Below are 10,773 nucleotides of genomic sequence, written 5' to 3'. Positions count from 1 at the left end.
CACCAAAAGGACCCATCTAGAAAGGAAGGACCCTGACAGATGACCTTGAGGGCAATTTCTGTCTTATTAAAAAGTCAGTAAGATGCCTTATTTTTTCCCCATGTATGTATTTTTGTATCCTCCCCTAGTAGAGGACAAACTTTCCAAGAACAGGAATTCATCTTTAGGTACTCTAAACCGGCCTTTACCCAAAGCAACGGAATTGTAAATGTTATTGATATTGTACTGACAGTCCCCAAGGTCACGGAAAGGCAGGGATGAGCTGCCTTCATAGTCTCCATAGGGTCTGGCTGAACAGCTAGACTGTTGGCACTGAGCAACAGTACTCCTCAATCCTGCATCCGGGCCCAGGACTTTGTGCTTCACTCTGTCCTCGATCTCAGACACACCAGGGAAGGGGGGACACACTTGCTACTAGGAGAACAGGGCTTGGAAGCTGTCCCAGCCTTGCCCTTCTGTAACTTCTTGGCTAGCTAGTAGCAGAATCTGGAGCCAGCCCTCATTCTCTGTGGGCTCCGACCTCCTCACTGCTTTCCGCAATCCCACTCCTGCTGGCCCTCTGGGATGGGATTATGTGTGTTTGGGCGAGGTGTGGGGGGCGTCAAAAGACACAGCACTTGGAACCGAAGGCCTGGAGGGGGATTGGCGACTGATGAAGTCGACCTCCCCGACTAGGAGCCTGGAGAAGAAACGCTGGAGAGGATGCCACCTGCTGGTGAGGGACCCCGGCTTGCGTGGTGGGCGCAACAGAGATCTGGAGCCTGGATGTACAGAAAATCAGAATTGGGGCGGCTTTCCAAGTTGCTGGTTTTCGGCTGTCTCTTTGGGCTCTTACCTCCACCGACTGTGTGCAAAGACCCGGTCCCCCGCGAGCCACCCCACAGACGCGGAGGTTTCCAGCAGAGACCGCGGTCTCGCTTCTCGCTTCGCCTCGCAGCGCACTCGTAAGGACTCTCCACGCTTCTCCATCAGGTGGAGCCGTCCGCTCCTCGCCGCCTCCCCCCTCCCTCCTCGAGAGCGAACTGCGCGCAGGCCACCTTGCAGCGCCAGGAGGTTAACCGAGCCCCCGGAGGAGGTGAGGCCACGAGCCGGCCCGGGCGGAGATGGCGGGGCCGCCGTCGGGGCTGGCGCCAGAGCCCGGCTGGCTGTGGGTCCTGCAGGTACCGCTCGCGTTCTCTGCCCCACGTGGTGGCTGCTGAAGATTGCCCGGGTTTTCCGGCACTCAGGGTTGAAACGCCTCCTGGTCCTTTTAGAGGCGGGCAGCTCATCACTTAATCCAAGCTTTTTCTCTTTCTGCCGGAGACCGGAGACCGGAGGCTGCAGAGATGGGATCGAGGGAGGGCGCGGAAAAGGGAACAGGCCCAGCTGGCTCTGGGGGTGGGGGTGGGGGGTCCGGAACCAGTTTGGGAATCATGAGGCCAGCCTCAGGACCAGTGGGAAAGCGAAACAGGATCCTTCCAACCTCGGACTCCCACTCCCCACTCTTCTTTCCAAGATTGGGTGTGCGAGTGTGGTGCGCAAACGCCTGTTCGTGTGCCTTGCACAGTTCACTAGCCTCATGACCCTGGGTTTCTAATACTTCCCTTGGGGGCTGAATTAAAGCAAATCTGGGCCCTGGGCCACTTGGAATTAGCAATCAAAATTGAACAACAGCTTATAGGATAAATGTTTAGTTAAAACATCAAATGTTGCTCAGGCAGGTACCATCTACATCCGGATACTAGTTGTACTCATTGCAAGGTTTGGCCTTAGGAGTTGTTTCCAGACCTTTTATTCCCCTCTATAGATTTAGTAGAAAGGTACTACTAACCTTTCCATACCATATTTTCATATGTTCAGCCTTAATATGGTATTTGGCATATGTTGTTTGAAATTATTTTTCATCTTTTGTGTGTGTTTCTGATTCACCTCTTGTGTTCCATTGCATTATCTGTCATACCATGCTAATGGGCTAAGGCTGTGCTGACACAGTTGCTTCTGTACCTTGTTTGTTAATTTAGCTGATGGGTTGCCTCTTTTGTGTCCTCCTAGTTTCTGTTGCTCAGCATCCTCCCCCCCAACACACAAAGCTTGCTTACAAACTTCCCTTTGATATGTTTAACAGCCTCTAAGGAATGCAGTTTAATAAACTATTAAGTTAAGAATAGAAAAGTCAACAAAGCAGACACCTACTAATTTGTAGATCTCAAATGTCAACTACCAGGTGTCAACTCCTACCAGCACACACTTTTTACATGTGCCCATGCTTCCTTTTCCCTTGTTCATAAACATCAAGGGATAATTTTTTGAACTTAAGATCCTCCGCATGGCAACTCCAAGTTATAATGTGCCTTGGAGTTAGCAAAGTCCCCCAATCTGTGATACTGATAGAAAAAAGGCTAAGAGGTTCCCAAAAGACTTTCCTAAGGTCCAGGGACTGAAGAAAGTAATGACTGATTTTATAATTGAATGTTGAATGGCATACTTCCAGAAAGCATCTTTTGGTTTCCTCTCCTTTCTCTTTACCTCCCCTTCATCTACACCATATACCTGCTGCATATTTTTAAATATTGCTTTGTAATATTCTTATAGTGTGTGTCTTATGTGTATACTCTGCTTGCATTCTAGATTATGAGCTCCTAAAGGCATGGTCTGTGCTTACTATTTTATTTCCCCCCATGGCCTGCTTATTCCAAGCATGCCTAAATGTCTATCAAATAAATAGACCTAGATAAATTCATGTTGATATCCTAGAGGAAATAAGAGTTTGATTTGAGTGTGAATTTCATGACAGGTAAAAGACCTGAAGGTTCTTAGGAGGTGGTTGCCTATGACCTTGGCCTCTCCTTCGCAATCAAACTCACAGCACCTTTTGGTGAAAAGATGCTCAGAGTGACGGAGTGCTCATTAGCGCAGAGGCTCCAAATACAAAGACAGGCTGCTCTCCTGTCCTTGTTAGGAAATGCACAGACCAGGATAATAATAATAAATGGGTATGTGTCATAAACCTACTTGTTTTCTCTCCCATTCCAGCATTTGATTTTCTTGGAGCAGTGCAAAGCAAACTAATATCCAAACGTTCAGGTTTTATTACCTACCCCGGTTAGGAAGTCTCAAAAATGCAAAACATGCATGTCTTCTACAACTCCCTAGCCTCCTGCTGGGCACATTAGCCAAGTCCTTGCTGAGGAAAGATCCCTCCATCCCCATGCCCCTGCTACCTCTCCCTAGCTCTCTCTCAGCCCGGTTTCCAGTTCCTTATGCAAAGGCAAGGCATGCACATTTCAATGCGTTTGCATGCATATAGTCGTCTTTAACTTCACTTCCCTTAAACAACATTACATCGTGTAGACAAAAAGTCACAGCTCTGCTCTGTGTTCACGATTTTTTTTTAAATCAATAATGGTGACAAAAGCTGAATATCCTCCTATTTAGGGAAAAGAAGGAAAGAACACAGCCTTTCCCCCAGCCTCCCTTTTGCAAAGATCTTCTTTTTCCAAGTATTTCCTCTTTAATTATGACCTGTTTCCCCTCCCTCTCCCCCCCCGCCCCAGCTTCTGTGAAAGGAGCCCTTCTGTCACTCGTCACTCGCTCGCTCGCTCGCTCGCTGTGGGAGGAGCCCGCCGGAGGAAGCCGTGTGCCTGGGATGCCAAGAGCCAGAGAATGGATCTGCTCCGAGTAGGGACATTGCTGAGGAATCCGGCTTCCCGAGGCGGCTAAAAACAGGCAATTTGTCTTGGCTGGCTGCAGACACCCGGAGACACAAAAAGACCGAAATCACCCGAAGGGACCGACAGGAGAACAGACTGATGGTCGGCACGAACCGGAGAGGACCGGCGGTGGAGGCTGAGCACCGCGAGCCACCGAGGAAGAGAAACTAAGTACACCCCCAAGTTGCCCGCCGGCTTTCCCTCGCTGCGCTGAGGAATGAAACCTTTCCAGCTCGATTTGCTCTTCCTTTGCTTCTTCCTTTTCAGTCAAGGTAGGACCCGCGCGCTGCTGGAGTTGAAGGAAAGTCGGCGGGGCTGTCAGGGCGCGGGAGGCTGAGGGTAGGAATGTGGGCAGGCTTTGGAAACTCGCACTGATTGATGCTTCCCTCGGTGCCTGGACCGAGATACTCTGGTCTTGCTTTTTTGCCTTTGCAAATGCAACAGAATGGTACTGTTTATTTTCCTTTGGAAGGAAGGGACTGAGAGGGTGGTGGGGGAGACTTTCTGCTCTTACTTGTCAACATCCAACTCAAACTCTCTAATGCAAATGAGTTCTTTATGTTCCTAGTGTGTTAATTGGGTTGTAGGTATGTGGCCATGTGTTCAGAACTTCAGGGGACCTCCTCTCCACACCCAGGCTGCGGAAACAGAGGGGCAGAAAAGGGAGCCTTTCTTAAGTGGATATTTCAGTTCTGATAAGGTCTACCTTGCATGAGTGTATTCAAAAGGCAACATGTGCAGTTCGCACAGTTGTAGAAGAGGTTGCAATTACAGAATGTACTGTGGGGGTAATATGCAGTGACTGGGGAAAGCTTGTCAAGAGTTGCACTGAATGCCGACTTCCCTAAATAAGACTGAATTGTGAATCCTACACAGCACTGGATTCAGGGCATAAAATGGAATTTCACCCCTGGTGCTGATTGTTTGCTTTCTGCAGCCTGGCAGGGGCAGAGAAGCCAGTGAACTGTCAGGAAAGAACTTTGCCACCCCTGGGCTCCCTGCCACTGGGAGCCATGGGGCTGATGGTGGTAGAGGGAGAGGGAGAAAATTCTAGAGAGGGATTGTGAGTGCCTACTTGTTAAAGGCATTTAAAGTCACCTGTGGAATGGAGTTTGAAGGGGACAAGTAAATCGGTTCCTTACTATTCTTTTGGAATGCCAGTGTTGCCTCTGCCATCTGAGGCAGCACATCTCTTAGAGGGACAAAACTCTCTTAGAAAAATCCACAACAGAGCACATCCATCTGTTGATTAAATGAAGGGTAAAAGTTTTTGAGAAAGCAGAGCATCACCATGGGTGACTGCTTCTGCAAGCAAACAGCATGCATTCCTTGCTTCCTCTCTCGGGAAGAAGCAAAATGTAAGCAAAAACCCACCTTCTCTCTCTGCTTTTCTACTGGTCCTTGTGGTCCCTGCAGATTTACTCCTTATCAGTACAGTTCAAACTTTGCCATTGATCTTCCTGATTAAACTGGAGCCCCGCCATGAGAGTATATGTAGACCCATTTTCTTGCATAATTATAATGTGTACACACACACACACACACACACACACACACACACACACACACTCATGTATTCATGTGGTTCTGTGCATCTTACCAGGACTCCCTGTAGCAGCAGGAAGATAAATTGCCTTCTCCAGAGTTTTCAGGCTGAATGAATAAGAACTATCCCAGAACACTGGTATAAAGACAGATTCGGTTATATTACCATTTTGTGAGATTACCCTCTTTCTTGGAAGTGTATGTGCTTGCTTATAGGTGCATGTGCACGTGCATGTACACACACACATATATGCACACTGACTTACATTCTTCTCTGCCTCTTACCAATTCCCTCAGGAAGTTGCATTAGAATCCCTGAGAGGAAGAGGGAATCTTCCAACCATTCCCCTCACCCTGCCTCACACCCACCTTTGAATGGGACTAGTGCAAGTTTTAATCAGTCTTTTGTGTTTTTAGAAGCTTGATCTGCTATTCTCTAGATTGGCATAAGAAGCCTGTAGGTGTCTAAGTGCCTCCCTGCCTGTCTGAATCATTACAATGTGCGTCCTCTACTTTGCTTTCTCCTTTCTCAATACCCAGCTATTCCTTGACTGCCTCATATGAACTTTTAAATATTTACCTACAGAGGTGTAATGTTCCGCTTCATCTACCCTTAGCCCTGAGGGCACGGGGAAGAAACCACAGCATCATACAGTTCATAATGCCTTGTTATTCCTGAGTGTTCTGAGCTGGACCAGCACTACCCATTCCCCCAAATGGTAGATGCATAATCCACAGGAAACTAAAGCAGGTCTCAAGAAAGTCTCAGAGATCAAAGTGGACTTAGCCAGTCAGAATGGCCTCGCTCACTGGACTCTATAGGAATCTTGAATAGATAGCATCTGACTCTAGCAATTAAGGGTCATGAGAGAAGATGTTTGGTGGACTTCATTGATGTGATGGGGATACCTTGGAATTGATCCACAGATATTTTAAAAAACATGGATGTTGTTTGGAGTACTGCGAATTCCTCAGAGGATATGCGCTTAGCTCATATATGGTGCCCCACCCCACACAGTACTCTACGTTCATTCAGTTATGGGATAGGGTATATCCACTTTCAACAAGTCACAAGAAGACTAGCCCAGGTGATTCTAGATGGTCCCCCCCTATGCCCCACCTGTCTGGGGAATGAGGTTTCAACCCCACCTGACCACCCCTCCACATACACACACACACACACACACACATACACACACACACTTGCACACAGAGACACCTGCCTAACACATGCTTTTCCTCTAGGGATGCATTTCTAAGGAAATGTGCGGAGGCTGAGGATGGCCCTTCACTCAGAGAGAACAAGCTTCCAGGGTTATATTTAGGCCCTTATCTGGCACTCTGGTGATATGACCATCTGCTGTCCAATGCCTCTCACAGTGGGGATCTGCAGGTCATTTTGGAGTTTCTGGAAACACAGTCCAAGACCTCTGCTGCCAAGGTCTTCATTCCTAAGCAGAGCGAATGCTCCAACAATGTTCTAAAGACTTTAAGAGCAAACAGTTCAGCTGAATTCTTAAATTTTATTTCAACCATCCTTTCTCTCCTAATTTGTTGACTATATTTATTCACCTTTACTTTCTTCCATAACCCTTTAGAGAGAGAGCAGAAATTAATGTATAATTAATGACACTAGTATGCTGCGTCTTTTCTCTTTTAAAGTTCGAGTTTTTCATGTAGATATGATCAAATGTTTCTTTATCTTTCTTAAGGTGGCAGTAGAAAGGCTAAATGACATTACTCCCCCATCCTGCCCCTGCCAATGTCCCTGGATTTGACTCACAACAAGAAAATGGAGAGCTGCCAGTGTGTGCTGTTCGTGGGTTTCTCTCTTGCTGGGGATGCCTCCTCCCTCAGCTGCCAGGATGGTCGTGCTTTGTACTGAGAGGGATAATGTCACAGCACAATTTGCCTCCTGCGGAGAAACGGCATGTTCTGCCCCTGGGTGAGGAAGAATCGATTCTCTTGTCATCCATAAACTTAGAACTTGCTATATTTTTTTCCCCTTATCATTTCAGTTGGCTCCCAACTATTTCCTTCTATGCCCTCCTTAATCTTCAAGCATCATCCCAACCAGCCTGTGCATGCACATCTAGGTACCTTTGGAGAAATAATGTCTCAGCAGGACTGACGACTCCCTGCCTCCATTGCATCTCAAGTTCTAAGATAGTTTGGGGGATGTGCAGTGGTGCAGATTTGGTGGCCTTTACTTCAGTCACTCTAAGAACCATTTTTTCCCCACTCTCTGACAGATTTTCTGGCATTGCCAGAGCATCCTGTCCTGCCCAGGGACTTGAGGTTCAGAAAATTCCATTTCTGCTTGGCTTTGCACATGCATCTTGCTGCTGTAAACATATTAAGGTGAAAGTGAAAACTTGCATTTGACTGTTAATGGCATATCTGAGCTGCGAATTAATACGGGGCACCATGTCCCTGTTGGGGAAACACTTCAGTAGCCCACTTGCTCTCTCAATTGGCAGGAAACATCAAAAGGGAAGTCAGGATGGCAGAGGTTCAGGGCATCCTGAATCTTTAGGAGAATAAAAGAGCATCAAGTCGACAGGCGGGTAAGACAGAGTGGGTGAAGAGAACTGGCCAGGGTGGAGGGAGCCACTGGGTGACAAGAAGGGTGGAAGGAGGAGTCACTCCAAGAAGCTTTAATTTGCCAGGAGCTATCTTGGCAGGGTGTGGGGAGAAGGGGACAGGGCATCAGAAGACACCAAGAGCACATCAGAGATGGCCCAGAGGATGAAAAGGAGGGGAGGGCAGAAAAGGATCAGAAAATGAAACTGGGGATGAGCAGCAACCTTGGAGATATTTAACCTTACCCAGAAATGCCAAATAACAAAAGATGAGGCAAGTAATCAGTGTGATTCTCCCCACCACTGGCACTGGTACCCCTATGACATCTTGTCTTGGGGAGGAGGAAGCACTTCTTTTGTCCTGGAAGGTCAACACAACTGCCAGAGGATGTGGCAAATCTTCTGGGTGGAGGACCAGGACATGCTGTTGGGTGTGGGGGCTGTCACAGTGTCTGCTGCCCAACAGGGAGCACTTTGTTGTCACCAGACTTATTGAGGATGGAAAAGAAACTCCCCAGGGGGGTCAGGGGGCGTGGGTGTGGTCAACGCCTTCCCATTGCTCAGGGTACGAAGGAGGATCTGGCTTGGAACATGGCAGCAGTGAGCTAGGCATGGTACCAAGGAGCAGCCCTACTGGTGTGTGCCTGTGTTGGTAGAAGCCAGAGCCAGCAGGAGACGGGTGGAGCAGGGGATTAGGCCTGAAGATGCAATTTTTCTTTTTTGTTCAACCCAGTGGGGGTGACTTAGGCAGTATTATATTGCAGACCCAAAAAAAGCACATGAATAATCCAGAGTGAATTCAAGAGATTTCAATAGCAAAATAATAACAATACTAATGATACCTTTGATTTGCTGAGTACTTTTCTTCCAAGGAGATAAAAAGATAAACTGTTTTGGAAACATGAACAAGGAAAATAAAATTGCCTGTGATAGAGGAGTGGGAAGAAAGACCAAGAATCCTTGTTTTAGGGTCTTAATGCAAATGGAGCTGTGGGGGGAGATAGGTATAGACATTATATTTTTCAACTCCAGTCAGTCCTCATTCTTATCAGATGTCAAAATGACTTTCAGAAGAAACCAGGGCAAGCATTTTTTGTAGGGGTCAGTTAAGCAACAGCAACTGGGAGGACCTGAACTGAATGTATCCTCTGCCTGGGAACAGGGATGTTCTAGCAGAACAGGCCAGTAGATGTGAACACACTGGAATCCACACTTGACTGTCACCACCAGTGAGATCCTGACTTTTATGGTGGTTCTTGTAGCTTCGTAGTTGGAGCCCCAGTTTTCCCTCAAGGCCAGTGAACACCCCAGGATTTATGGAGCAGGGATCAGCTAGAGCTGCCACTCTGAGAGCTGTCTGTTCCCTGGGGTGTCGTCTCCCATCATTGTTAGCCACAAAGTTGTGAGGAACACAGTTGGTCAGTATGCTGTGCCCTCATTGCCATAGCTTCTCCCTATATTCCAAGTAGAGTGGAATTTTATTTTCGGTTAGGGGAAGGAGGCAAGAATCCACTGCATGGAGACACAGTTCTGCTCCATATGTCATCACATGACATTTTATTCTCCCAAGGGGAAAGCCAGAATTTACCCAGTTAGGTGTGCATGTCAAGTGAGAATATAGATACCTTCTAGATCATTGAATATCCTCTCCCCGTCAAGCAAGGAATGCTGTGCTCTGCTTTATTATTAGGCAGGGGAGGGCTTCACTCTCCACCCTGTTGGACACCCACTGTGTGCCGTAGAGTTAAGGATCGCAGGAAGGCTGTGGGCCTTTGTTGTACCTTTGATCCATTGAATGTTAACTTTTATTTATTTTCTGCCTCTAACTCACTGATGGAGCTAAGTATCAAACACTAGGCTCCCCCCACCTCTCCTCTTCTTCTAATGGTAAAAATGAGTATTCTGGCTATATACTTCTAGAAGTCAGTAAATGTCAATATTGGATAAGTGTTTCCTTTATATCACTGCAATTTAGCATAAGCTGCTTGGAAACAAATGTCTTCCATAAGCATACAGTGTTTCAGTGAGTACACAGTCAACACCACTATGAGGATTAAATAAATGTCAGCTTTCCCTTGGTACACTTGGTAACAAGCAAAAGCCTTGGAAATAGTGGCCAGCATGGGTGGATCCTGCTTCTTGCAGAGTTCTTTTGTTGCAACCCCCAATGGACTGTGGGGTGTAGGAGTAGGACAACCACTCATCTCCTTCCCAGGAACAACCACCAAGCAAGCGACCCAACACACACACCTCCTACGTTGTCTAAGGAGATTCTTATGGAAGCCTAGGAATCTTTCTACACCGTCCTGACCCCAGTGCACACACACACACACACATGCACATACCACTTGCTGCTAAAGGGCAGTGATGTCTTCAGGACCGAGAGCAAGTCAACAATGTCCCTCAAATGGAAGGAATATGCTGACCCTCATTTCCTTATTTCTCTGTGTCCTTAAATAAAGCAAAACCAATCAGATTTATCTGAGGCTGGTTTGGGCATCATTGAGACTATGACTACCAGGGCCCTTGTGCCTGTCGATGTTAGAAAAGATGTGCTCACATTGAGCTGATGCGCTCACATGGATTCCTTGGGCCCGTATGCACTGGACGGTGGTTGCAGCGTCAGATTCTTTCCAACTTACGCCTGCAGGACAGAAATTAGAAACCAGATGCTGGGAGACTTGATACTTCAACTCCGGTTACAATATGATGAGCTCAGAGGTGTCACAGTGCCCTGGTAATAACTGAAACAGCCCAGAGCATCAGAAAGGCTGCACAGAGGAGGTGACATTTGCACTTGGTTTTAAGGGATGCCTAGGATTTTTCCAGATGAAGCATGAAAGGAGTGTTCCAGGCTTTACCTGAGAGAGAGTGCAAAGACAAGAAGGCAAAAGAGAATGTGAGCTGTTCAGAAGCCCTGGGAATTGTGGGTGGCTGGAGTGTTGCTGTGTTAAGGA

The 10,773-nt window shown here is 47.3% G+C and overlaps 1 protein-coding gene across 4 annotated transcripts in view; it reads left to right on the top strand.

Moving 5' to 3' along the window:
- Positions 1-740: 740 nt before the first annotated feature.
- KIRREL3 (kirre like nephrin family adhesion molecule 3) overlaps positions 741-10,773 on the top strand; it is a 571,499-nt gene continuing 561,466 nt past the window's right edge. For 2 of the 4 annotated variants that reach the window (XM_079105292.1, XM_079105291.1), the window contains exons 1-2: positions 741-1,075; positions 3,534-3,961. In XM_079105292.1, coding sequence (XP_078961418.1) covers positions 3,907-3,961 — 55 coding nt within the window. In that variant the 5' untranslated portion in view covers positions 741-1,075; positions 3,534-3,906. The remainder of the gene's footprint in view (positions 1,076-3,533; positions 3,962-10,773) is intronic. The other 2 variants (XM_079105294.1, XM_079105293.1) reach the window with 1 other exon arrangement.

This window comes from Sciurus vulgaris (assembly GCF_902686455.1).
Source record: "Sciurus vulgaris genome assembly, chromosome: 11".
Lineage (NCBI taxonomy): Eukaryota > Metazoa > Chordata > Mammalia > Rodentia > Sciuridae > Sciurus > Sciurus vulgaris.
Note: the sequence above shows the minus strand (reverse complement) of the source record. Positions and strands in the feature narration are given on the sequence as shown.